The sequence below is a fragment of the Acanthopagrus latus genome, chromosome 6 (assembly GCF_904848185.1).
Source record: "Acanthopagrus latus isolate v.2019 chromosome 6, fAcaLat1.1, whole genome shotgun sequence".
Lineage (NCBI taxonomy): Eukaryota > Metazoa > Chordata > Actinopteri > Spariformes > Sparidae > Acanthopagrus > Acanthopagrus latus.
Window position 1 is genome coordinate 25,075,597 of NC_051044.1, and position 27,330 is coordinate 25,102,926.

At 41.6% G+C, this 27,330-nt stretch overlaps 1 protein-coding gene and 1 long non-coding RNA gene across 6 annotated transcripts; one reads left to right on the forward strand and one right to left on the reverse strand.

Moving 5' to 3' along the window:
• Positions 1-98: 98 nt before the first annotated feature.
• On the reverse strand, positions 99-2,388 carry LOC119021389. The gene is made up of 3 exons (XR_005075549.1): positions 2,251-2,388; positions 759-878; positions 99-568 (listed from the first exon to the last, which is right to left on the reverse strand). It is a non-coding gene; the product is annotated as an uncharacterized LOC119021389 (long non-coding RNA).
• LOC119021387 (inositol hexakisphosphate kinase 2-like) lies at positions 2,257-26,549 on the forward strand. Of its 5 annotated transcripts, none has more exons than XM_037101647.1 (9): positions 2,459-2,558; positions 7,068-7,135; positions 8,343-8,494; positions 20,935-21,080; positions 21,327-21,801; positions 23,004-23,238; positions 23,910-24,091; positions 24,563-24,738; positions 25,251-26,549. In XM_037101647.1, the coding sequence occupies exons 5-9, from the start codon at positions 21,549-21,551 to the stop codon at positions 25,896-25,898; spliced, it is 1,494 nt and encodes a 497-aa protein (XP_036957542.1). In that variant the 5' UTR covers positions 2,459-2,558; positions 7,068-7,135; positions 8,343-8,494; positions 20,935-21,080; positions 21,327-21,548; the 3' UTR covers positions 25,899-26,549. The 5 variants fall into 5 exon arrangements, with proteins under 5 accessions (XP_036957539.1, XP_036957542.1, XP_036957540.1 ...); XM_037101645.1 differs by having other exon boundaries at positions 21,330-21,801; XM_037101644.1 differs by lacking the exons at positions 7,068-7,135; positions 20,935-21,080; positions 21,327-21,801 and having other exon boundaries at positions 2,257-2,558.
• Positions 26,550-27,330: the final 781 nt, after the last annotated feature.

Genomic DNA, 27,330 nt, shown 5'->3' on the forward strand with positions numbered 1-27,330 from the left:
AAATACAAAGAGTATGCCTTGGCGTTGTGTTGCACATAACAGTCCAAATAAAGAACGTAAGATGATAGAAAGCACAGTAATTGATATTTATTGGTTATTGCATAACAATCTGTCCCTAAACTGGAGAGATCTGGCCTACAGACGAGTGGTATGCCAGCACAAGAAGGTCTTGTAGCAGAGCTCTTGTGACATAACCCACCATGATGCATACAGTCCAAGTGTGACAAGAGAAGGTTGTCTGAGGAGACAGAGTATGACCTCGCTTTTGTCCTTCAGAAAAAGAGGACGCATTGTCTTCTCAGACTGACTGAGTAGAAAGTAACGAACCCACTCACTGCTTCTTGAAGCGGGTCCAAGGACAGTGGGGAGGCTTGTTTCTCTGTGTAATCTGTGCAGATGCTGTCGTTCAGATTGGTGTTGTTCTTTCTCCACACAGTGCTGACCTTTGCGAATGCCTGGGTGCTGATCTGCGTCATTGAATCAAAGCTTCCCTTGATATAGATTCATAATGATTGTTCTCTTCGCCCAACATTGCAGCTGAACTTCTTGTGTTTGTGTATCAAAAAATCTGGAAATTAAAATCCTTCATCAATTCGTGTCTGATTTCTACTCTTAACATGCTGCTAAATTCATTTGGAAACATGCATTTTATAATGGAGTACCTAATAAAGGATTCCCATAGTCTTTTCGAGATTTAGTATATCTTCTTATTGTCTGTCAGGGTAACAGCACACAGAGGGTATGAACAGTTTACTGACCTCCTGCTTTGCCTTTTCCAGGCCATATGAGGATCACTGACATCATCTACTGGAGACGGACACAACCAGGTGCACCAGTCCAGGTTCCAGCTCTGTCTGTGAACTGCCTCGGTCTGCAAACTAACACGTAATCACATTCACTCTCACATTGCCTTCTTATGCTTTCCGTCTCACAGAAGTCACAAGAATTAATGACTGTCACTGAGGTTATACTAGTTACTGAATGCACCATGCCAACGTGTGTCGGCAGTGCAGTCACACTTTCCGATGACAGCATTGCTGCGTTTGCCATGCTGGTTCTTTCCTTCTGTGGCATGAGTGTGTGTATCATTGTCTATGTGTGTTTGTTTGAGCATGTGTGTGTTTCTTCTCACATGGGTGGTGCACATGTGGTTTTCCCACAAGCTGTCAAAAGCTTAGTAAATGAGGAAAATTTAAAATAGAAGCTGAGTAATGCTTTGAGGAGAGAGCTGAAATTGGGTTGGGTCCAGCAAGCAAACTCTTTCAGACAGAGAAGGTGTCTCCTCCTCACTCTCTCACCAGCACACACACAGGCACACACACAAACTGCAAACCCTCCTGGCAGGATTGAGTGTCCCTTTAAAGCATTTGTCTATTGATATCTGTCTGGAGCCTGGAAGCCCCCCCCACACACACACTCTCTCTCTCTGCAGATGCAAGTTCACGACCGGTTATGTAACTGTGGTCCTCAACGATTGTGCAAGATGTGACAACATGATTACACATAAAAAAAATGATGTTCTTGTGCTTTTTTCTAAAAAAAAAGATGTAATCACCCCCGTTATCACCTCCATCAACCACTTTGCGCATTGCAGGAGAGTAGGGAGTGATGCCTTATTTCCCAGTGCTTTCTGTGTAAAGATTTCTTCATGCTGTGATAAACACAAATACTACAAAGAAACAGTACCACGATGGAGAGGCCTGCATTTATAACTTATTAATGTAAATTTGTAAAGAGAATTTAAATAACACGATGGTCCTGGTGGTGCTGAATCTGATTGTTCAAAACTTTGGGGAGATTTAAGTAAAAACACGCATCATATTTAGAGTTTCAATTTAACTCCATTGCTAGCTGATTTTTTTATGGGGATTTTTACGCCGAATGAAGCTGATGTGAAAAAGTTTATGTAATGTGAGAAAGCCCAGAGAATTGTGAACGGTTTGGTGAATGTGAATGCAGGAATGGGTGGGAAGAGGTTGAAGATGGATGGGTTGGAAGGGTTTTCTAAATGGCTTCCATTGTAACTAAGCTTAAAAAAATGATGAATATTTTGGAAAGTTGTAAAGGGATGTAAAGGTTGAATAATGCTAAAAATGTATGACAGATGTGAATCATTTGAATGCTTGATTTGAAAGTATGAGTTTAAAAGCCATGAAAGTTTAAATATTTTGATTGACAATTTGTTTTTATGGAAAACATTGAATATTTCTCAAAGTATTAAAGACATGACCAAGAAAGACAAAAGGATACCACTAATGTTGTCCTTGGTGATGTTTGAATGATGTTTGATGATCTATGTTGAAGATTGTGAAAGAAGTTTGCGTAGAAGACCATGTTGTACTGAATATTAGCCTCCTCACTGTTCTTGTAGAACTAACTTCTTCTTACTTTTACTACTGGCATCCGAATGCCCTCGTAGCCCCCTCCCCCTCTTGTTGCCATGCCATCCAAACGGCTACTTCCGGAGTCCTGGGCCAATCAGATTCATCTGCCAAATCCGGAAAATGCACTCTTGAATTCTTAGGAGGGGTCCACGTAAAGCCAGAGTGGATCAAGAGGTAATTTTACATTTTCTGAGTTTTGAGTCTTTAACCTATTTGAAGTGAAACTTTTCGGATAGTTTGCCGAAACTGAGTTTCAAAGTAACGGGAAGTGCGTGCACCGTAACGTTACTTTGGACAGAAGCAACCACTTTTCAGCTAGCACTTGCTGCGTAACCAAGGTTACCGCTAGTCAGCCAGACGATGTCAGATAATTTACCTAACTCAACGGTATAAACTGTTAGCTGACAGCGAGCTTTTAAAGTGTGAAGTTAGTTGGTTACAGTGTAACTAAAGGGGATGAGAAGTGTGTGAGACATGTGTGGTATGGAAGAGGAGCAAAGAATACACTTTGTAACACTGACGTTAGTATGAGCCAACGTTAAGCCGTTTGTAGGCAGCAAGGTAACATGGTTATCCAAAAATAATTACTCATGCAACGTAACACGGTAACATAGAAAGGTTTGTGCGAGTATTTGCCTGCTCTCTGGCATAGGGCTGAAACTAATACTTCTTTCATTCAAATAAATCTTAAACTTTTGTTTATTGGATACAATCATGTACATGTTTTTCTTTGTTTTAGAGCCCCACCGATAAAGAATTTTTAAGGCCGACGATTCCCATAAGTATTTGGTGATTTAAAAATCTTGTGTTCTGATATGTTGGCTGATAAATCACTTTCTAATCACGAGTGTTGCCAACAGGGACGTTGTAGAGCAGGGGTGCCCACATTTTTTTAGCTTGTGAGCTACGTTAAAAATGACCAGGTTAAAATGATCTACCTACATAAAAAATACTAAACATGTATTTATTTATACATACACTGAGTATACTGTATATAACACAATGCATAACTGATATTGAGAGAGTAATGTAACCCTTGGTATTTCACATAAAATTTGACAACAGTAATGCACATAAGTGACAAAACAGCCATCAATATGGCACACAGTTTACACACCAGGAGCTGGTGGTTTCTCTCCATAAAGTCTTTGAATGCCTGCGAAATGTCCTGTCCCTGCATGCGTTCTTTCATGGGCAGTAATGTTAAGAGCTCCTCTTTTGCAGTCATATCTGTAAACACCATCTGAATAAAAATGCACAGCTGGGCTGTATCGCTGGCATCTGTAGACTTGTCTAATTGCAGTGAGAAACACTTGCAATCTGCAGTGTCTCTCCGAAGCTGCTGTGTCAAATCATCTGCCATTACTTCACAGCGCTGTGTAACTGTACTTCTTGATAGCTGAAGAACTTTGATCGATGATAATATCTCTAGTTTGTTTTTAAAATCCTGAAACAAGGAGTCAGCTGCCTCAAGGAAGGCCTCTTTTATCATCTCTCCATCTTGGAAGGACTTCTTATGCTTGATGATACAAAAAAGCAGAGAACGGAGACAGAACTTGCAAGTTGAAAAAGGTTTATTTTCGTGCTAATGCTGAGGTGGTAGGCAGGTGCGAGGTCCAGATGGGTAGGGACTTGCAGGCAGGCAGGCAGGCAGGTAGGCAGGAAATGAAGCAGAGTTGCACTGTTTTCTGCAGGGTGAGCCAAACAGGACGAGAGTTAGCTTAAAAGGCAAAAACACAGGACATGTAATTGTAGAATTTACAAACAAGACTTATGGCGCAATGTGATCATTGTTGGTTATGGAATAATCTGTCACCGGTGTTGTAGGGAGACCGTGGTTATGTGTCAGCAGGTAATGAGTAGAGAAGGGCAGATGCACCACTCCGCTGATGTCACCACACCTCCAGCCACACACACGGGGAAAGAGCAGGTGAGGGAGAAAAGGGAGGGGGGAAGAAGGCGGACAGGAGAAACATTGGAAACAGAACAGTACACAACCCAGTTGTCACAGCAGCACCGTGACAAACTCACCCGTAATGATGCTTCGGTGGCCGCCTTTGCTTGGGAATTCCGCCATGTGAAAAATGACTGTTGTCCTGTTAACTGTGATTTTAGTTCCCTCACCTTTCTCTTTCTCAGCTCGCTTTTTGGAGGGAAGTTAGTGTTGTACTTTTTATGAACAGGTGCCTCTCAAAATTCCCCTTCTTCGGAATAGTGATGGTAATTTGACAAATCAGACAAATGCACATTTTTTTTATATCCCTTCTTTTGTTGATATCAATTGAAGCCACTAACCAAGTCACTTAGCCTGCTTGTGTTTTTCAGTAGCTAGCGCATTTGCGCATGCATGGTGACCCGTGACATGTGACGCTTGACCCGTACAAGAAGAGATCTCAGACTGGCTGTCGTATACGTCAGTCAGGTGGCATAGACTCGACTTGGCCTTTTGGAGATTCATTCATTCATTTGTTTTCCTACCGCTTAATCTAAAAAATAAATTGGAATGTCACGCCATCTGTCCGCACTACCTTTGCGATCTACCCTTCAATCACGATAGACGTATTGGGCACCCCTGTTGTAGAGTGTCCTTTGGCGGGCAAACTATGCAACACCAACACTCACAACATGGTTGAAGGATGTTTCGTCCATTTTTATTTAATTTTTTAAATGTTCATTTATCGGCTATTATAAATGCTAGTACCAATAGTTTAGAAAATGCCAAAATCGATAATATCACTGCTGATAAAGGTATTATTGCAGGTCTTGTCTTTGTGATGCAGCTTCTCATTCATTTAATCTGAAGTCGCGACCTACAGTACACTGTCACTGACTCTCTGCCCCCTTTAGGCATGTACCTTCTTGCAGTCAATCATTCAGCCCCTGCTAACCTCCAAAACCTCTGATATGAGAGCTCTTATATTACACATACTTTGACATGCTGCCATGTCGGCTGGCATTGTGCTTACTGGGATTTAGAGGCTTTAGCTGGGAAACCAATCGGGGTCCTTTTAACAAGTTGAGTTTTTATGTGTTTATGTGTTTTTATGTATCTGAACTGACTTACCTTTTAGGGCATTTGTCAGTACTTCTATTTTGGGTCTATACACTTAAAGTTGTCACAGACAAGTCACAGACACATGGTCACTTACTTTTACCTTGACTTTCATGCTGATGAGGTCACACTGTGTAATTGGCTGGCAGTCACTGGGTTGACAGAAACATTCTTTGATAAAGGGAGTCACTGAGTAACACAAAACTATTGTGTCCAGAACACCTTAAAATAGATCCCTAATGCCTCTCCCAGGCTGTTTGCCTGAGGGAAGGTGGTTGTTATATGAATAATTTGTTCCTATTAGTACACAGTACAAGTGAGATTCCCTCTGAGATCAAAACTTAGGGAGAAATAAACATTTGACACTTGACATGGAAAATGATGACACCACATCAGGGTGGTGTTGTTGTCCAGAAAAAGTAACATGGTGCTGGCACCCCATTTGAGGCCCAAGTATCAAAGTGTGGCTGAGGCCTGGAGCCAGCACCACTTCTTTGACCTTTCTGAATAATTCAGGGACTTACCCCAATGCAACAGGGTGACTCTCAGGGCTATCGTTCTCCTTCAGGGACTTACCAGCTAGTCACCATGCAAAGTGGGATGAGTTTTAATCCTGAAACTGGCATATGATAATCTCATCAGTGACTTAATTTTCCTGATTAGTAGCTGTGAGAAAGGAGAGGAACTGTTCTCCTGTAAGGTTGGGGAAAACCAGTTGGACAGAGAAGTGGAGCATGGTATTTGTCATTGAGAGGGCACAAAGCATGAAGGCCCATTTGATGAGGGGCTGACCTGCTCCGAGAATCTGTGGCACAATCCTGGGCTTTTGCCAGCCGCATTCCTCCCTCCACCTCACTCCCTCCCACTCTCATCCTACCATCCAGGGAGACTCTCATTAAGTGCCCTTTTGTTGAGGGATTACTGAGTTTATTTTTAACCTCTGTTCACACAATCACTGGACTGTCATAGCAGTTGTTGGCGCGGCCAGCTAGTTTGGAATCCATATCTGTGTCTGTCTGGCATCTGTCTACCTTCACTATCCCTCCGCATTTTCAGCCTCTCTGTCTCACAGCTCTCTGTTCCACGGATATGTCCCTCTCTTGATATTACTATTCACTCTTTTGTGCTATTTTTGTCAATACAGGACCTAGTTTCTCCCTATGGAGTCTCCAGCTGTGGTTCATTTGCAGGACCTGAACATTCAGCGAATTACCGCCTCAGTCTTTCCATCATTGTCCTGCATCTAACTCCTCAGACATCATTTTTTTCCTGAAATGCATTTGCTTGACTGCACTCAGTGTGTTTGAGTGTGTATGTGTGTGCACTGTTTTTGAGGAGCATACTTTTCCCTTCCTACTGGGCATGAGAGAGTTAGGGAGACTGACTTCTGATTTGTCACCAACTTGTTGAGAGTTTGGTTGTGGGGTTTGGCTGCTGGAGAAATGCACATAATAAAGTCCTTGATGGCAAAACACTGTGAGTGAAGAAGAGGTCATGGCTTGGAAACAACAGTTTCTATACTTGGGTTTGGTTCAGTTGTTGTTGTGTCTTTGTGTGTTAAAACTGTTTGACCTTTAGTTTAGGAACTTATGCACGTATGTGGTTTTTGTGTGTTTCTGTGTGTTTTGTAGGAGGATAGAGCCAAGCAGGGGCCATCCTTCGAGTACAGCAAGCCACACGAAAAGTATTTTGACTTCAGGTGGGCAAAGATCTCCCTTGACTATCAAATGTCTGCAACTAACTTCCCTCTGCTCTACTAGTGTTTTACTTTCTGACACCAGTCTTCCCCATCTCCTCCCTGTGGGTTTCTCCTCACCATCTGACCCTGAGTGTGTCTCAGGTGTGGTGTTACTAGGCCAGGTCATGTTGGTGTTATGTAAGTTTGGACTTTGAGGAGTATACATTCTAGATCAGGTATATAGGCTACTGTATCCTATACATAGCTGGGAATGCAAACATCCTTCTTACCAGGGGGTAAAATGAGCTATGGTCGACTACATTGCAACTAAACACCAGCCCGCAGGGAAAGTCCATGTAGATGCCAAATACTATCCTGGCTCTGAGTAGCCATAAGTAAGGTTTGGGCATGATGAGTGGATTTGGGCCTTAAAATTGGAATGCCCTCTTTTATGACCGCTGTAAATTTGCCTTGCAAGGAAGTTATCAAGCATAGATTCTGGGTCAGAAATTATAGCCAGGTGACCTTCTGTTAGCGTTTAACTAGCATCCATATCTTATCAGTCAGAATCAGAATCAGTATTCCTTTATAATTGGGAAATTAGTCTTTTTATTTACAAATAATAAATATGGGTATTAAAAAATTACCAGATAGTGCAAACCAAAAATTTAAAATGAGTTATGTATATAATACGTATAAGTATTATACTACTATATATATTGTATTACATTACTTATAAGAAATGTGTTACATCATAGCAGAGGTGATCTGACAGGGCTTAATTCTGTCTCCTGGTCTCCAATTACTACACTTTGTACTAAATGATAATTGTTTTTATGCGTCAAACTCGAAACATGCAGTCTGAGACTTGACTGTTACAATCTAACTTCTAGCCGAACAAGTTCACACTATGCTGATTTAGCCGTTTACCAGCAGATACATTTCTCTTTTTGTAGTATACCAGAGATATTGTTCTCATTACATGAGGGGGGAGATAAACGTTCAGCACAGCAGATTTAAGCCTGTAACAGAAATATATTTGAGCAACCTTCTACTCCAATGCACTTTTTTGTCTTTGTTGCTGTAGTGGTTGGAGTGTGTGTATGTGTTCTGTGTGCAGGTGTGTACTTTTTCTTTCTTGCAGCAGTGTTGTGGAGAAGAGTCAGCAGTATTTTTCCACCTTGCATCATTTAGCTCTCCTTTGTTTCTATCTCTCTGTGGGGCTCAGGTGTTCTCCAGTCAGCCTGTTGGAAAAAGGCCAAGTGTTTCCAATCAGCACCCACTCAGAAACCATCATCAGGCCCAGCACCCCGAACCCCAGGAGTCCCAGCTCCCTCTTTGCCACCTTGCTTTTGTGTCACCTGCGCTGGACATGTCCAGGTACAGAACATTAGCTAAGGGGAAAAGAGATGAAGTGATGGAGGGGAGTCAAAAAGGTTTCTGAATTTTAACATAATTGATTGATGAGATGGTATCGGGGAATACTGCAGGTGTTTAGGAGAGATGTGGGGACAAAAGGGTGCAGACCAAATATTGTCTGGGAAAGTAAGTGTTCTTTGTTTTTTGTTTTTTTTTGTCCGTTGTAGTAAATTGAATGTTGTCTACATTATGTTAGATGGTGGGGTAGGCAGCTGGTTTGAGGATATAAAACGCTTATTATTGTGGATAACGTTGCTATTCCAGGGAGATTGAGGACTGGATGTTCACATGACAAAGGGGTTGAAATGAGGTCTGCATTAGTGCAGCAAGGGGTGTAGATTTTGTCTGAAGAACGGGCGGGGGGGCCTTCAGAGGGGGATATGGATGGGCTCTTCTGTAATCCTCTGACATGTGCACTCCTCCTCACGTGCACACACTAGCACTGCAGTGCAGAGCTGTCTATGGCACAGAAACACACTGCTGCTCTGCTGCCAACGCAGCCCACTCAGCTTTGTATCATCAGCCAACGTCCCTGCCCACACAGTCTGTAAACACACTATGCATTTCATCACAGACAGCACTAAATCATTCTAGTGTTTTCTCACCTGTGCTATAGTGGAGCTTCGCAGCTCTTCCCAGTCACCCTCTTTTGCCCTACTTAGATACCTCAGAAAACCTCCACCATAAGGCCACATTAAATTGAGATTCTTCCTACATTTCAATAGCAGTGGGTGACCATAGAAATTTGGTTTGTTCATGACCTACTTACAAGTACTACTTGTACCTACTTTCTACTTTCAGCCAGTACCTACTTTCAGTTTTAAATGTGTCATATTCGCTTCCAATGAAGTTATATGGAATAACATCATTAAAATCACTACTGCTTGCTTTAGATGAGAATCATGGATATATTTTAAGTATCTTACTACTGATGTGTTGAAGTGCATACATAATTTCGTGTTGTTTGTAAGAAATGGCCAGAATTCAAAGGCAGCTCCAAAACTGGAAGTGGCCACATGATCACTTACTGCTGCTCACTGTACTGGACTTCATCTTCATCATGCTGTAGCAACTACTAATAGGAAGGAGTGGCAGGAGAGCATGAAGCAGAGTGAGAGAGAGTCATGCACCAGGTATGGGTGAAAACCTTGTGTAGAGCTGGGATATCTTCACGTTACCCTATGTTAAAAGAAAAAAAAAATATTTGGGAGTTGTGGTTGTATTTTTTCTATTTAGTGCTGAAAATAGGTGTAAACATTTCTCCATTCTTGATCATTTTGTTAGTGTACAGCATATGGGACTGTTTTATCTTCCTTATGCTGAGATGCGGAGTCCTGCACTGCAAGCAGACTGCACAGCAGAGTTAGGCTGTCCGGCAGAGTATCATACTAGCACACAAGACTTGCATCTTATATCCCTAAGCTTCTCTCATTTCTGTCACAATAAATAGACTCATTAACTTTCAGATGTGCATCAGTGTAGTGGTGTGTGTGTGAGCATGTACTTGAGGTCAGTCTGCACCAATCCTCTAAGTTGCAGTAACTGTACTCCGTCTTAGAGCCTTATATTACCGTATTATGTTTTTCTGCACGTGTGGGCTTTTTCCATGGATTAATATTCATCTGGGTAGCACTCAGCAGGAGCTCAAACTGTGTCCCTTCTGCAGGCTGAGTTGATTTAAAGTATTACGTGTCCTGGACGAAGCAATTGCTTGTCTTCTCACGGCAATGATCCCATTTCTTTTAATATGATGATATTAGGTTTCAAGCCATGGTTTCACATTTCCTTTAGTCTATGCTGTAGTAGGCTTCACTCATTCTCCCACAATTGCAGTCCTGTTTGTCCTTGTTCCTTCATCAGTGACCCAGTCTGACTCAGACACTTTGCTTTTCCTTTGTATTTATTTGTTATCTGAAATGCTTTGCTATTATAAGTATGGCTCTGTCCCATCCCATCCTTTTAAAGCATAATAGATGCACATGGTTTGACGGTGTGCTGTCACCACTGCAAAAGCCTGCCCTTTTTGGGTGAAAAATAGCCTCATCCAATTTCTATTTGGCCTCTCACAACAGTGTGAGTGTCTGGCAAAGGCTTTGGTCTGGAGAGTGGCACTGAGGGCATGCCATTGTGTTTATGTCAGTGCCCAGCTTTTAATAGTAGATGATAAGGTATATTAGTGCTGTTATTTATGGTAAGGGAGATGTGTGGGTTTATATTTAGTGTTAGAGACGTGCCAACGTGCCAGAGGAAACATACAGTCGTCCACCCGTCACCTCACGTGAGATGATGGATGGTAGGAATTGACATACGTTGGAGGTGAGGAAATTTCAAGGATTCGCACATTGTATTGACAAACACACACACACACACACGTACACACACACACACACACACACACACACACACACATACACCCTAAATGGCTTAAAGGATGAAAACTTCCAATGTGAGAGCAAGCAGGTGTTCACGTTGATTAGAAAAGTCACCTGCATAGATTATTCAGCATCCTTGACCGCTTCTGCTCCACATTAGTACATCTTAATGTACTCTTCCTATTTACAAGATACAAGTTAGAGTTATAAGGCTAGCTAAGACAAGCCAATGTTCCAGAGCCCAAAGTGACATCTTCGCATTGCTGTCTTTGTCCAATCAGCTGTCCAAAACCTGAAGACTTTTCATTTACTATAAAAAATGACAAAGCAAAGCAGCAGACCCTTTCAGTTAAGATGCTTGAACTTGCAAATATTTGACTTTTTTGCTTGAAAAAGGGTTATGATAAAAAGTGCTGTCAAAGTCAAAAATTCCTAGTCCTAAATATAGTATATTTGATTGCATTAAAACAACAGTAAAACCACATAGGAATTATATTTGCGCTATCAGTGCAGATGTGTTTTTGAACACATAATGTGCATTTAGGATTCAAAGTTCAAACATGGAGACCTTACCATTAGAATTAGATAAAGTCAGTGCTCCTTGTGTGTTGAGCATTTGAGATTTATGGTAAAGATGTGAAACTCATGACTCAGCTCTTTCATACATACATACTTTTAGCAATCAATTACTGTTGGATGAAACACGGTTGCAACTGCAGCATCTGCTGTATGTTGTGTTTTGTCTTTCCTGACAGGCCTTCAGATGTTCACACTGTCATGGAGTTAAGGGTAAAGGCCGTGGATGAGTTTTTGATATACAAATCTATGAATGGTCCTCTCTACAGGATTAACCGAACACAGACCTTGGCTAGGTGCTTCTGATACTGATATGTCGACAGGTATCACTTGCTCACGCGATGTAACCCAACTCGAAGGTCCCTGCCAAATTCAGAGAGACTATAATAGATATCTTGGGTTGACCTAACATTTACCTGCCCAAAGCCTTGCTTCGTCCAAATTCGCCTTGACATTATGAAAAACCACCTTACTCACTCAACTGATTTGTTACTGAGACATCTGTTGTTGTCTCCGTTTTCACTGAAAGGACCGCTCACTTTAATGTTAGTTTGCTGCACAAGTATCGGTCAAATGTTGTAATGAGAATAACTTGTTTTCCTCTGAACAGAATCACAGAGTTTTGTGTCAGCGTGGGTATGAGAGGCAGTTATCCAGAGATTTTCTTCCAAATAAGCTGTAATGCTGTTAGGGGACAGAAAACACTGCTCTGCTGTCCTATTTATGAAGCTTCCTAGAAACTGAACAAGAGAGTGTGGGTGAGCCAATGCCCTCTGACCTTCCTCAGCTGCAGAGGAGCAACCCAGCCAAAAGGACATGGAAATAGTCCAGTCCAGGCTTGTTGGAGCAGGGTCTCAAAACCAAAACAACTTAAGAAATCAGTGAACAAGGTCACTTTTCCAGTTTGTATAAATGTGACCGACATGAAAATAATTGCCATTAAACACAGAAGAACAGCATAAGAAGCAAATCTTTAAGGAATTCTGTTTTAATGCATTATTGCTTGCTGACAAATTCATTAGTCGTGTTGCGCATTGCGTTGCTGTCAGTGAATGTTGAAGCTTGTTCCAGTAATAAAACTACAGTGTGTGTGAGGAATCCAGCCATAGTGTTAGAGCCAGTTAGCAGTTGTCTGCCAGACTGGAGCTGGTGCGACTGAATTGTGTCAATGGACTGAAGCCAGCTTAGTCTGTGTCTAATGATTCTGAGAAGCGTGGACAGTTGAAGCCTGAATCCAGGAGGTGTGTGACGTTCGTATCCTTATTTTCTATCTAGTGTCACTGAGCTTTACAGCTTTATAAGCAGTCCCTTAATTCAATGACTCACCATCAGTCACAAACTTCGGCAGTATGACTGAATCATCACATACTAGGAAAACCTCCTTATAAGGTTTATAAGAGATGCAATGTCAATCTTTCTGTTTGTCCTTTTTTAAGACTAGAGTGTTTTAAACACAGAGGGGTTTTCTAACATCCATCTCCTTTGCAACACTCTAAAGCACATCCTTTGCTCCCTTTGCAGAGTTGTGCATCTAAAGCATTGGATAATTTATGTAAGATATCTTACCATAGTCAGCAGATTGGTGGCTTCTATAACAAATATCCGTCTGCCTTTCCTCAGGGTAGCTCAGGTATAACACCATTATTGATGGCCACATTTGATTTTAGTGTGCCATTAAACCATGCCAGCAGTGAGTTGGCATGCACAGTACCGGGGCCATGGAGCTGGCAGACTCAGATTGGATACAGCCATTATTAATGCTATTAGCTAAATATACCTGTGTTTGGCAAGGCACACCGTCTGCTCCAAGAATGTCTTTTGCTTGATGTCCCCATTAAGTGTTGGTGTATACACATGTAACTCATCCACCTGTTCGTAGTCATCCATTTTATTTCAGTATGCTACTTCTTTGAGTTGGCGACTAGCATTATCTTTAGTAATGACAGCTCTGTGTAATATCATTATCAAATATGATGGAATAATTCAACTCTGTTGAATTGGGATGGGACAATAGAATATTTTGTGGCAGATTGTAATCATGACTGTGAATGTCCTCGCATGAATGATATGAAAAGGCTGTCTAGCTCACTGAAATACAGTTCTATATTGGTTTCCTGATTTATTTTAAATTGCCTAAGCCTCCTGGCTTAGTCACCATGGCTGAAGGCCAGGCTTGCACATTGTATCCCCTGCAAAAAAAGTTAATTTTGGTATGAGTTAATACTACAGATTCCAAACCTACAAAATGACAGGGAGATGAGGTTGCTACCATTTATTTGTCCTTTATTTATACAGGAAGACATTATGATTTCTGACTACTTTTTAATGATTTTTTGATTCATTGTTTTTCACAAGAAAACATGTGTCCTACCTGCAATGCTATAACAATATTTACAATAAGATGTAAGGTGAAAGTGTTTTACAGTATGTTTTAAGGAAATTTTAGTTTTTACCTTAAAATTGTCATATTATTTGATGATTAGCAGGATAATATAGTGGATCACAATTTTGTTGGACAGAATTATCATGTCATTAACTAGTTTTATCAGCTATAATAATATTAGAGCTTGAAAGACATGCATTTGAGGGATCAATGCAAAAAATGTGTTTTTATCTGCTGATAAATAAACATTGGAATATTTTACCCCTTAATAGCTTCATGAGTCAAACAGTGTGAAACTGTGTTGTCTGTTTATGGTCAATTTGTTTATTCATACACGAAAGAAAAGTTTGTTTATTTAGTTTGTTTAGGCATAAAAAGTCAGTCAATGAAGATGTTTCTCTTCTGATAAAAATGTCTTCCCCAAAACTATATAGTGCACCTTTTAACAATATTATTAACAGTGATAGTTCTCACTCACCATAGTTTATGGAGAAGAACACGGGACTGAAACATTAATTGAGGGCAATAGGATATTTTTGGTGCTGTGCTTCTCATTTACGAGTTAATTAGGCCAATCATCACGGCAAAAGCCCCGGGTAGTCATTTCATCATAATCTCAGTCTGTTTTTTTTAGCATCTTTTACCTTCCTGCTCAGGAAGATACTAGAGATGTTAGACAGGAAACCGGTCCAGGATGGATGAGGGTGGGATGACCTCATTACTGACACCCCCCACCCATATTAAACACGTACACACACATTCTTGTTGACCATAAGGAAGTCTTTGCCCTTCTCTAGCTGTCAAAGTTCATTTCTTTCCCTTATATGGTACTGATCTAGGCATTATTATACAATAGTCCTCAGCAATAGACTCAATTGACACGAAATAAACAAAATTAACTTAGCCTGACTGTATTTGAAATAATAATGAAATTACTGGCTCTGAATAGCTCAGCCTTTGAAGGCAATCTTGTTTTGACAGATGAGACTTTTGTACACTTTGTGACTATATTTATGTAATATAATCTTCTTTCAGCGTTGTTTCATGATGTTTATTCACATGCATAAGAGAGACAACATGGACAGTCATGGAGTTGTTGCAGTTGTAGCCACGATCTGTCACCAAGACTTGACCTGTGTGTTCAGCTATGATGTCTATGTCTGCCCCCTTGGCCGCCAGTGAATTGTTTCCCTCCTGTGTGATCCCTGTGTTTATTTGTCTCCGAGTCTGGCATTGAGAGACTTGGTGTATTAATAGCCACCCTGCAGCCTGAATTGATGACAGCATGTGGTATTTTTAGGGGGGCTTAGGTGTTGGGTGACCCAAGGGGATTTGGTTAGCAGGTTTATCTGGTTTGATGTCATGTGAGTTGATCAGTCTGCAGATCAATAAGATCAGCCTTTTTCCATTGCATCCATGCCAGGTGTTAGGCTTGGAAAAACAGCAGAGGTAGAGTGTGTGTGTGTTTGTGTAGGGTGTTTACTGTTTGTGTGTGTGTGTGTGTGTGTGTGTGTGTGTTGTTGTTGTATGTGATTTGTGTGTATTGTTTTTTTGCTCTGTTTCTGCCTGTCTGCACATGTGATCATCATGTCTTCTGAGTGTTCAGCATGCATGAATATGAGTCGATGTGTCGTGCGCGTTTCCTCTTGGCGTAAATCAGTTGAGGTAAATCCAGACTGATGCCACCTCATTCAGATTATTCGTCTCACCCTAAATCTTTTAAGTCTCTTGAGGTCGAGAAGGTCAGCAGTACAAAAACACACAACAAACTACTACATGTCTAAAAGAATATGAAGGAAAAATACACATAATATCTTTAAGACACATTTATGTGTGTGCCTTCATGTCCTCTGCTAATCTCTTTATATCTGCATTTGTTTTCTTTATACATTCACTTAGCACCTCCATATTAGTGTCCTCCTCCAAGGTGCATTGCCACACAAGGGCAAAACCCACTCCGTCCTCCCACCCCACCAGCAGCAGTTACATTCATGGGTTCTCTTAATACAGTCACAAGTGCCAATCACATTTCTAGGATGCGTGAACGTGCTGTAAAGCCTTCTGGAGCTGTTGCAGCCTTGATTCAATGAAAGATTGACCCACTTGATAACCTCAGTGACATACCTGCTCTCTCTGTCCTGCTCTGCTTCCCCGTTTGTTGTTGATGGATGAAAGCTCCCAGATTAAGTTTGCTAAGTGAGCACTTTGATCTCCGTTAACGTGTTGATCGTGGTGAGGATGGCCGAACAGTTGTCTCCATGACTCTGAATAACTGTGAATGTGGAGCAGAAGGTAATGCCCAGGTCAAAGACGTTTAAGGTAAAATATTCCAGTGGAAGCCTCATGTGCCAGTCTCTTCACCTTTACAACAAGGAAGAAGGATTCAAGTTTGATTTCTGGACCTTTTTGTGTGTTTTTTGCAATACAATCTTGCATTACTGCAGTTGTCCCCAGTGGGGCATACACAAGTAACTGTGCATGAGATGTTGAATTTTTTATGCCTCCACATCGGTAACAGCCACAATAGGAGACATCATATTTTTGGGATGTCCACCCATCCTTTCTATTCTAGTGTATACAATATCTCAGGATGGAGTTTCTTCAAACTTGAAACAAACACCTACTTGGACTCAGCGATGATTACATTTGGATCGTCCAAGGTGACTGCGACCTCAAAAAACATGTTTTTGGCCTTAAGTCAAGTATTCAAACACTAACTGCAATGGCCCAACAGTCCCCTTTTATTCAGTCGAGCTTAAAATGATGAAGTGATGATGTTTAATATCCAAAAGACCAACGGTCAACTTAACAATGACACAATGTATCACGAAAACATTCTTTAGGCCATTTTTCAGTGTCATAACTCAGGAACAGAAGGGAAGATTGTGACCGTATTTCAGTAATATTGTGTCTAATCTTTGGTACCCACCCTAAACTGTGGTGTTTCTCAAGATCCACTGTGCTGCCAGGTTGAACATGTGTGTGAATCATCCACATTTTAGAATTTGTAGATTCTTCACAGCAAATCCATATTTGAGGCATTGTAATCCACTATAAGCTTGTTAGTTTTGCTTATATTGAGCATCTATATGTATAATGTATATAGTAATACAATACATATTATGTATATTCTATTCTATATTGAGTTCTCTGTACTCCTCCGTAAAAATTGTCTCTAAGTGAAGACAGCATGTTTCACTGAAATCAGGAGATTCACAAAGTTTTCGGTAGTGATCATTTCAGTTTTGCCAAAAAAAAAAAAAAAAAACACTTTTATACATACACTTTTTTTTAGATTTCCTTCATATGTGAGTGTGGAAAAATATGGATCTAAACTGCAACATAACTGCAAATTGAGGCACCATTTCTAGTTTAGACTGTGTAAAAATGCATCATCAATGACCCATCTATGCAATAGTTTGTGTTCCAGCATTAAGCATGATGTGGAAGTAGGCAAAAGTAGTAGTAGCAAAATACACTGTCTCAAAGCAAATTTATAAAAACAAGTGATACTGTAAACATGTTTGTGGGTTTGTCATTTAGCTATAGTTTCTTTGATAGATTGTATAATTTCCATGGTAAATGCTATAGGAGAGCAGTGACTGAGATGCTGAGCTAACCTCAGCCTTGCAAATGGCTTAATTCTTCCATCTTTGACCCTCTATATCATTACATACTGTATGTTTATGAGTACTAAATGGATGTGCACTATATCATGTGTGTTTTGTGGGGATTCAGATTGAGTGTTTTAATTTTTGTAGTGTCAGATGCGACAGACTCACTTCCTAGTTATCATCAGAAGCAACTAAAATTGTAATTGACTAACCGATAATTACCAGGCTGAGGAAGAGAGGACATGAACCAAGGACTTTGAAATCCATTTGAGAAGTCGTGCCTTGACCTCGTTAGACAGATTTAAATCTGTCCCCTCGCTTTTGTCAAGGCTGGAAAAACTCTCATCTTGTCAGGAGGTGTTTTGATGGCAAGCCTGTTGTGCTCTGTGTGAAGATGAGGGGCTGGACTCCCAACTTCCTGTAGACTGTATATCCCAGCATTGTTGTTTATGACTGGAACACTCCTCACCAGCACTGTGAAGAGCCCCTGCTAACTAATCCGTGCTGCTCTCAGCCCATTTCTTTCAAGGTCATGGCTTTCACTTCCCTGTCTCTCCTCCACTACAGTATGTCATTTCCCCTGCACGGTTCTCAGTTACTTTCCAGTTTGGGCTTCATGTTCCATCATGTGCCTGTTAAATACCTCTTCACACATTTTAAGGTTTATTGCATATGCTGTAAATCACTTAAATGTTTGATATACCTACATTTATGACTGTTTGCGTTTGTGCCAGCTGGTCTGTGAGCTTGTTTATGTCAATCAGATCAGGGTCAGACCTTTCTGAGCTTCAAATAGTATGTGTTGTATTGCTTTAAATGTGGATGTAAATGACACCCACAGTGGTCGTTGCTATATCACTCAGCTGTCGGCAAGGTAATCCTGATTTCAACATAAGCCTCTTGACATTGCTAACTGTCAGTCATTTCCAAAAACAATATAGCATGCAATACAGGTGGTGACATTGACATAGCTGTATGTTTATGCTGCAAGACAGGCACATGATCTTAAACTCTGGGATTACGTTTAACCTGGGTTAATAGGTTTTAATATTCCACAGTTAAATCACAATTTTATTCCTCCTGCCTTCTGACAATACAATCAGATTAATCTGTTGATTATTTTCTTGATTCATTGATTAGTTGTTTGGTGTACAACATGTAAAAAACAGAAAATGCTGAAAAATGTTGGTCTTAAAGCCTAAAATGACATCCTCAAACATCTTGTTTTGTCCAATTCAATTTACTGTCATAGAAGAGTAAAGAAACCAGAAAGTATTCACGTTTTAGAAGCTGATATAATCGAATTTGATTTCTTACCCTAACCCAATCACAATCAAAATAGTTGGTGATTAATTTAGTGGTAGACAACTAATTGATTCATTGTTGCTGCTCCAGTGTTGACCTTTCTTGAAACACAAAATGAGGTATGACAGGAAGTCAGTGTGACTCTCATTCATGTTATCTTGCTGACACCAAGCAGGCCTTGTTTGTCAGAGTGATCTGTCTGATATGGTGCCCATCACATAGAAAGCTTCAAAGATGTTTGTATCCATGTACACAACATGCATGTGTTTAAGTGTAACTGTCTATTTTCTACTTGTTGTCATGGCCTATTTTCCTCTTGTGTTCCAAGAGGCAGGATTAGAGGCAGATTAGTGCTTGGCCCTCTGACTCTGCTCCCAGCCATCATCCAACTGCAATGTACAGAAACATGCGTGCAAGCAATTAAAAACTCATTTGCATATTCACAAAAAAACACGATGATATTTTAACACTCACAAACATGCAGCCATTCACTGATGAACATATATGTCCATTGTGTTTCAATTCAATATGTTTTATTGTAACGCAGCGTGCACTCATTGTTGTGTTTTCCCATTAACAGTTAACTCCCATGAATGGAGCCTGCAGTGAGTGGCTGGCTTAATCAAATGTTATTTTGGCTGCTACGATAATCTGTCAAGAAGGTCTTGAAGGGTGCGAGATGAGGATTATAGTTTCCACACTGGCTGCAGCACGAGCTCTCAGCAACCACCGCAGGTCGCCCCATCTTATCTCCATAACACCACATCTTGACCACGGTTGCTGTTTACATCTCCATATTTTACAACTGCTATCAACCCTTTACACTTTTATTAAGCTGAATTCACTTTCTGTGGAGAGTTTGAGTGTGTTTGCCGTGGCCCTGTGTCCTTGATGGGAGATTTTTGGTTGGATTCAATTTATGTAATCTTTGTTTGTCCATGTTTGAAGAAGTGATAGTAGGCATATAGTATTGAATCCATAGCAGCATACCTCCTGCATGTCCAGTATTAGCAGTAACTTCCTTCATATTGCCTACATGCCAGTTTGTTTTGCATTCGGCCTGTGACCAGATTAAGCTTGCCTAATTGGTAGTTGCCAAAAACATGAAAGTGACCATCAGTTGCTCCTTTAGAAAGATGCAGTCCCTATAATTGTTATGGCATTTTATAAGTGGTGTAACCTTTTTAAGCAGGTTGTACTGCTGCTGTGGTGTGAATGGAGAGATCTGTCTTTATTTGCTGGTTTACAACAAAGATGAACTCCTGGTTGTTTTTTTTCTTCCTCTAGCACTGCGTTTTATTCTAATACTTTCAATATTTCTATCATGTTTGAAGATGTCCTGTCACCTTAAAAGAAAATCACACAATTGACATCCTCTTCACCCTCCATGTCTTTTTTTCAGTCAGTTGTTTGACATTTCAAGTTTGGTCAACTGTTTGAATAGATTATAGTATTTTACATATTTACTCTGGTCAGAAAAAAAAAACTATAAAAACAGATTTGTCCCTTTCTAACCCTGTAATGCAGTGTAAAATGCACAATGTGTGACAACTTATCCAGTCAAAAAAAACGTTTTGACACTAGAAGTCTGTTTTTTGCTCAAAGTGTCAATGTTATCTGTGCTAACTGAAAATCTGATTTTGGGTCTGGTTTGCCTATAAGCAGGATTTGTGACATCAAACATAGTTTGGGAGCCAATCCTGGTCCAATATTATGCATATATTGTGATGTAGAAAGCCTCCAGTGCACATACAGTGAGAATAGACTTAATAGTGAAGTAGGAAACGTCTTGAGTCCAACAGTTAAACTTTTGAAATGAAAATATTTGGATAATCATAATTTCTGGAATTTTGATGAGAGAGAAAGAGTAAGTGCTATTTTAAGGATTTTAAAGTGGTGTTGTCAGACACACAATAGAGAGTAACTTTATTTGACTACTTTGTGTTTGTATATATACGACTACAGGGCATGTCAGTTTCTGTGTCTCTAACCCTTATTTGTTCCTACACCTCTCTCTAAATGAGGAACTAATGTGCCTATTCTGTTGTTCAAACCCTGCTGACACACAGAGAGAAAAAAATCGCTAGGTTCAGCTTTGCTCTCCCTTCTTGTTTTTATTCTTCTTTCCTCTCTCTCTCTCTCTCCCACCAGATTCCCCCCTCCCACCCCGTCTTTGTTTGGTCGCTCCTTTCCCTCGAAGGGTTACCACCCAACAACCTGCTTCTGGTGCTCCTGATTGGTGGGCTGCTTGTGATGGGGGCGGTCCGAGTGTCGGGCTTGTGAGAGCTTTACCAGTGGTGAGCCAGCTCTCAGCTGTCAGAGAGCACCCAGTCTGCAGTGGAGGCACAAGCAGAATCTGTCTCTGTTTGCAATATCTACTGCTGCAGCACCTGTCCAAATATCCGCGTTTAAAGGACTTTCTAAGGCTCTTTGTTTCTACTCAGCCACAACAATTGCCAGACAAGGACTTAAAAGGAATTAAATTTCCGCTAAATCTTGGCTTTTGCTCTATTTCCTCCTTCCTGTCCTTTGTTTTCAACCAGCAGAATCCCTCACAGCAAAAGCAACGCAGAACATCATCTCAACATCCGCTTCTGAAGACATCGTGGGAATACTTAATGCGAAATACCACAAATAGTCCTCTGTGGATCTGCAGTGTGCGAATCAGTGTGTGCGCATCCTTGCCAGATCAGGCCCCCACCACATTGTGTGTGCGTGTGTGAGGAGGCTAATGCCCACGGCAGTGTGGTCAGGGCCAGAGGAGGATGGGTCCGGCTGTGGAGGGTCAGGCGCAGAAGGCCATGGATGCAGAGCAAAAGCAAAAGCACCAGCTGCAGCACCAGCAGTGCTACATGGAGAAAGGGGTGATGCTTGAGCCCTTCGTACACCAGGTGGGGGGACATTGCTGCGTCCTGCGTTTCGGGGAGCAGACCGTCTGCAAGCCCCTCATACCCCGAGAACATCAGTTCTACAAGAGTCTTCCTGCTGCAATGAGGAAGTTCACCCCCCAGTACAGAGGTAATGCATACTAACCTTTTCTAACCTGTGTCTGGCTGTTGTGTTTTGGTGTGTTCTTATGCATAGTCTTTCTTTATTTCATCTCTGTGCATGTGTGCAAGTTAGATCGGAATTGATTTGTTGCAGACCTGCCTTGCATTCTTGCACACAGTGACTTATGAGATATTTTGGAAACTGCTCAAGTGTTGTTGTTTGCCAGCAGCATGTTCAAATTCTGCCACAGGAGGGTGCTGCAGCTGAGCCTGCAAGCAAGCCTCCTACAAACAGGCCACTCAGTTGTGATGTGCTCTTTGTAGGAGGCTATACACAGGTAAGAAAGATTGACTGGTTCATCATGCAACCTCTATGTCTAACACATATCACCATAAGCTCTTCAGGGTGTTTTGTTGTCTGTGGTAGGGATTAACCCATAACATATCATCCACCCTTTCAAAGCCTCAACAACAACTCTTGGAATGATGTTAGATCAGTCTCAGGTTCTCCATCTTCCCATTCCTTTGCTGTGCCATGAATATTTTCCACCAGCAGTGCTTTTTTCCCTTGTCACCTCTTCAGTTTTATTTTTACTACCAGTGCAGTCCTGTTCTCCTCCTCATTTTGGCCTTGTCCCTCAGCCATATTATGGGACACCAGGCTGTTTATGGTCAAGACAAGTTTTGGGACCTTATTTTACATGGGCTATTATTTATTATGTTCTGAAGCCTCTCAACTAGCATAATATCTGTTTTTCTGTGCATGTGTGAAGTGGTTTCTGTGTGCTACATATGTATAATGATCATCATTTTGTGTGACGTTAAAGTTTTGGTAATAAACTGAACTGACTTAAATTTGGAGCCTTGTGTCATTTGTGTTTGGGCTGCTATTCTCTCTATGTAGCATGATTTGTTTTTGTGTGAATGGGAAAAAAATGTCTGCATATTGATATTGATTTATTTATTGATTGTTCTTTCATTCTGTCCTTTTCTGTGTTGCCTTGAGAGCTCAGTATCTCTGCCCCATCCTCTCTCGTCTGTCACAGTTTTGTCTGACTGTAAGTGTAACTGCTGCAAAAAGGCAGCAAGATCGGGATAAGAGATTCTTAGCACTTGAGCTCTTGCTTTATCTTGTCATCTTTATTGTGGGACATATTCTCTTCACTGTTTGTTGACACAAATGTCTAACAGATGTCCTTCTGTCTCCCTCTATCTCCCTCTTGCTTGCAGGTGTGGTGTCAGTGAGCTTCGAAGAGGATGAGGAAGGGAACCTTTGCCTCATCGCTTACCCCCTCCAGAGTGACCCAGCAGCAGATCTGGAGAACAAGGACCCCTTGGTCGACTGCGAGCCCAAAAGCGAGATGCTGAAGTGGGGGAAGACGATGTCATCCTCACTGCTTGTGGACAGCAAGAATTACAGCAAAGATGGACGAAGCCGCTACACCACTAAAGACAAAGAGAAGGGGTGAGATGTGGGAAAATGTCCCAAAAGAGACAGCAGTACAGTGAGTGACCTGTTACTCATGATAAAGCAGAAGGTGTTGTCGATGCATCAGCGGGCGGGGGCAAAGTGAGTCACTTTCACACTTCCATCAAGGGTTGTGTAAATTGAACTGAACATGATGCATGGACCGCCTCAGAATGATTACACAATCAGGATGTATGTAAAGCAATGTTAGTATTCCATGAATGGTGAAGCTATAGTCTGAAGACTGATATGAAACGACTGATGACGCACGCATTGACTTACACATTCAACCTCAGGCAAAACTGGCTTTAAATGCTGTGAGAGGCTGATCATTGGCCTTGGCAGCCAGAGGGAGGGTCACAGTCTCAGGGTTACATAACTGCAGTAGATGCAAATCTGTGTATACATACAGACATAAAACTCGGTCAGTGCCTGGCCTGGAGTAGCTGACAACTGGATGTAACAGGATGAAAATATGAGGAAGTTGATTTTTTTTTTTTTTTTGTTGGATGATAGAAAGTGAAAGACTTCACTCCATTGGCTGCCTCTTTATATCCAATGTAACAGTTCCCTGCCCTACTACCCACATACATACTGTAACCATGTACACAAGCAGATACGGAGTTTGTTTTTTGTGCCTTCAACTGATGTGTCTCTCTGTCGTCCAGTCTTCACAAGCTGCAGGAGGACGTAGAGCTGGAGTGGCTGCGGCAGACCGAGGTGCTATACTACAGACTGGAGCACAGTCACAGTAACGCTGTGCAGCTCAGACACAACCCCTGGAGCCTCAAGTGTCAACAGCATCACCTGCAGAAGATGAAGGAGAACGCTAAGCATCACAACCAGTACAGTATCCTTTCACTGCTTAAGGACTGCCCTGTATTTTTCTTTTTATTTCTTTCTTGCCAACATTCAGTGTCACAGTGTAGAGAGGCAGGATTAGTTTTTCCCTGCCAGAGGACATGACGTGTGTCTCAGCCAAGTGAGCCACCAGGACACATGGACACCTGCCTAACTACATGCAGCTGAAACCTATACATGATTAGCAGAGGTTCCAGCATGTAGCAGATACAATGTCTAGTTCTCAATGTCTTTGTCGTGCTTCCAAAGCACTCCCATTAGTTACTCGATATCACTGTGACTTGCTTGCACCTGTTACAATGAAAATAGCCTTCTATTCATGTGCATGCATTGAAACTTGTGGACGAAAAAGCTTATAACTACATAGAGTTTCCTGAATGTAATTTTGTCAGTTTTAAGCTGATTAGTCTATATTAGGGCCATGGTTTTTCGACTCTGGCTTCCTTGACTCAGTTTCCAGAATTCATTTTGCTGGAGAACCTAACGTGGCAGCACACAATGCCATGTGTGTTGGACCTGAAGATGGGCACACAGCAGCATGGAGACGATGCCACAGAGGAAAAAAAGGCAGTGAAGATCCGAAAGTGTCAGAGCAGCACGGCGTCCTCGTTAGGAGTCTGCCTTGCTGGCATGCAGGTGAGTTTCAAGCCAAGACTGGCCTCTGTGTTAGTGGATTTGTCTTAAAGGAGTTGTTGGGCATTGGAAACATGGTTGTTTGCTTTTTGGGAGAGCTAGAGAAGAAGATCTATATTACTCATATATCTGTCTGTTAAATAGAAGGCCATCGCCAGCAGCTGATTAGAGTAGCTTAGCACAAATACTGGGAATGGGGGGGAAAAGCTAGCTTGAGTCTGTTTCAAGAGTTACAAAATCGACAGACCAGTACATCTCAAGCTTTAATTAACACATTATTTCTTGTCTGTCTTGTTTTGGAACTATCCCTCTAAATACCTGATGGCCAAGTGTTGTTCAGGAGTCTACTTTGTAACAAATGGCAGTGAGATAGGTGGTAACTATTTGACATTGGTTGCAAAATTAACTGTTAAATTGATTATAAAAATTTTGGCCAGTCAAGTTTAGGTTCAATATAGTCAAATATATAGTATATAGTCAGCATTCCTAATATCCATGTTTCTCTGTCACTTAAGGTATACCAGTCTGACACGGGCCAGGTGATGTTTATGAGCAAGTTCCATGGCCGCAGGCTGACACTAGCGGACTTTAAGGAGGCTTTGTTCCAGTTCTTCCACAGTGGACGCCGTCTACGACGTGAACTTCTCTCCCCGGTGCTGCAAAGGCTCAGAGACATGCAAGCTGCCCTGGAAGGCTGTGAATCGTACCGCTTCTACTCCAGCTCCCTGCTCATCATCTATGATGGAGCAACTCACAGGAAACACACTCGCCAACACACTGAGGACAGTCACTCTGAAGAAGATGAAGAGGAGGAGGAAGAGTATGAGGATGATGAGCCGGAGGCTGAACCAGAAATGGAAGAGGAAGAGGAGGAGGAGGTGGGTGAAGTAGCAGGTGCACTTGGTTTTCCTCACAGCCCTTCCATGTCTAGCGAGGGCAGCAGCAGCAGTGGTGGGAGCCCGGGTGTCGGCCAGGCTCGCTTGTCGCACTCAGAGCCCCGCGGCCCCGTGGTGGACGTGAGGATGATAGATTTTGCCCACACCACCTGCAGACATTTCCAAGGAGACACTGTGGTGTACGAGGGCCTGGACAGTGGCTACCTCTTTGGTCTCCAGAACCTGATCACTATTATCTCTGAACTGGAGAACCACAGCACAGACTGAAAACCTTTGGAAGAGAAGAGCAGGACTGGACTACAGAAGGGGAGAGATATTTTTCCTCTCCTCTTCAAAATTTTATCTTGTTGTAGCTGGTCTTTCATTGGACCCATCCCTGTTTCTGCCATTGGTGCTTCTTGATGTTCCTGTCGCGTGTTGCCGTCTTCGGAATATGAAACAGATCTTCATGTAACATAGAAGAGCCATTCGTGTGACTGATGCAGTGATTTACCCATTGCCATCGTTCTCTTTAACCCAGTTAGGACAAAAAGGGTAGGCAGCAAATAAAAGCAGTCTGAAGCCTTGAGACAGTAGAAATGTTTTCCTTGTGTCCGATTCCAAAGAAAGTATCAGCATTTTGCACACACAAACATGCACTGAAACACATTCTGTTGAGCGTGTGTTGACACTGAGACAGGGCTACTTAAGGGAGTAGGAGTAGGAGTCACATGTGTCTGAGGACAGAGTCGATGGGAGGAGAGGTAGTGAGCTCACACCCTCCGTTCTTTTCTTCTGCCTGTTCATTCTGCCATCATTCTCTCCTTGTTTATCTTCACTCAAAGAGACTATATTCATAAGGCTATCAGAAACAGATGATGTAGAGCTATTTCTTTATTTGACATGTTTCATAAAATAAACTAAAAGTTCAAAAACGAATGTGAATGGAGAGTACTACATTCCATGTTATTAGTGTTACAATAATGATATGGATTAATATTGTTATTTGACATGTTTGGATACCTCTATCTTGTATGTTTGTGTTGTCCACAGTCTGTTGGGGGGAATTAAAGACGTGGGTTTGTGCTAGCATCTGCGTCCTCTTTCTGATTTGGTTTTCAATCATTTGCTTGAGGAAATAAATCAGAGACTTGAAATTTAAACGTCGCAGCAATCAAATTTCATGTAAATATCTGGGATGTGATTCCTGCTGAAGATGCATGACTTGATGTCGTTGAGTGTCAGCCAAGACACAAGTTTTACTCAAACAAATCTATATATATATATGTACTAGTTGCGGGATGTTAAAATGGAGCCGGGGGATGTTCTCGCAGGAGGAGGATGACGCCACCCTGAGCTGCCTCAGCCAGTCCGGGTCAACTCAAACTAGTCTGAGGCAGACTGAGTAGGGCTTAACAGTCTGCTCTCAGAGTCACAAGCTGTGGGTGATGTGAAGAGTACCTTGTGTCAACAGAGAGCACAGGACATTACCACTTCAGTGTCTGTCTCTCTCTGGAATGTACCAAACCACTGGCACAGACCATCCATCTAACACATGGATTTCAAATCAGTGTCTGAAATATAAAGCACAGTTTATATTATATATGTTAATAAAGTAATGTTCTAGTGTTTGATGTTTTAATTTACAGCTACTAACTTGATTATTTCGTTAAATTCGAGCCTAAATCTTATCCTGACACAGTTATCCTGACACACCACT

Excerpts from the sequence above, each read along its gene's own strand:
- LOC119021387 (XM_037101644.1), top strand. The coding sequence starts at position 2,296 with ATGTTGAAGATTGTGAAAGAAGTTTGCGTAGAAGACCATGTTGTACTG. Across the intron at positions 2,559-8,342 it reads AAGCCAGAGTGGATCAAGAG|GTGTTCTCCAGTCAGCCTGT; the intron begins GTAATTTTACAT and ends TGTGGGGCTCAG. Across the intron at positions 24,092-24,562 it reads TAAGCATCACAACCAGTACA|AATTCATTTTGCTGGAGAAC; the intron begins GTATCCTTTCAC and ends CTCAGTTTCCAG.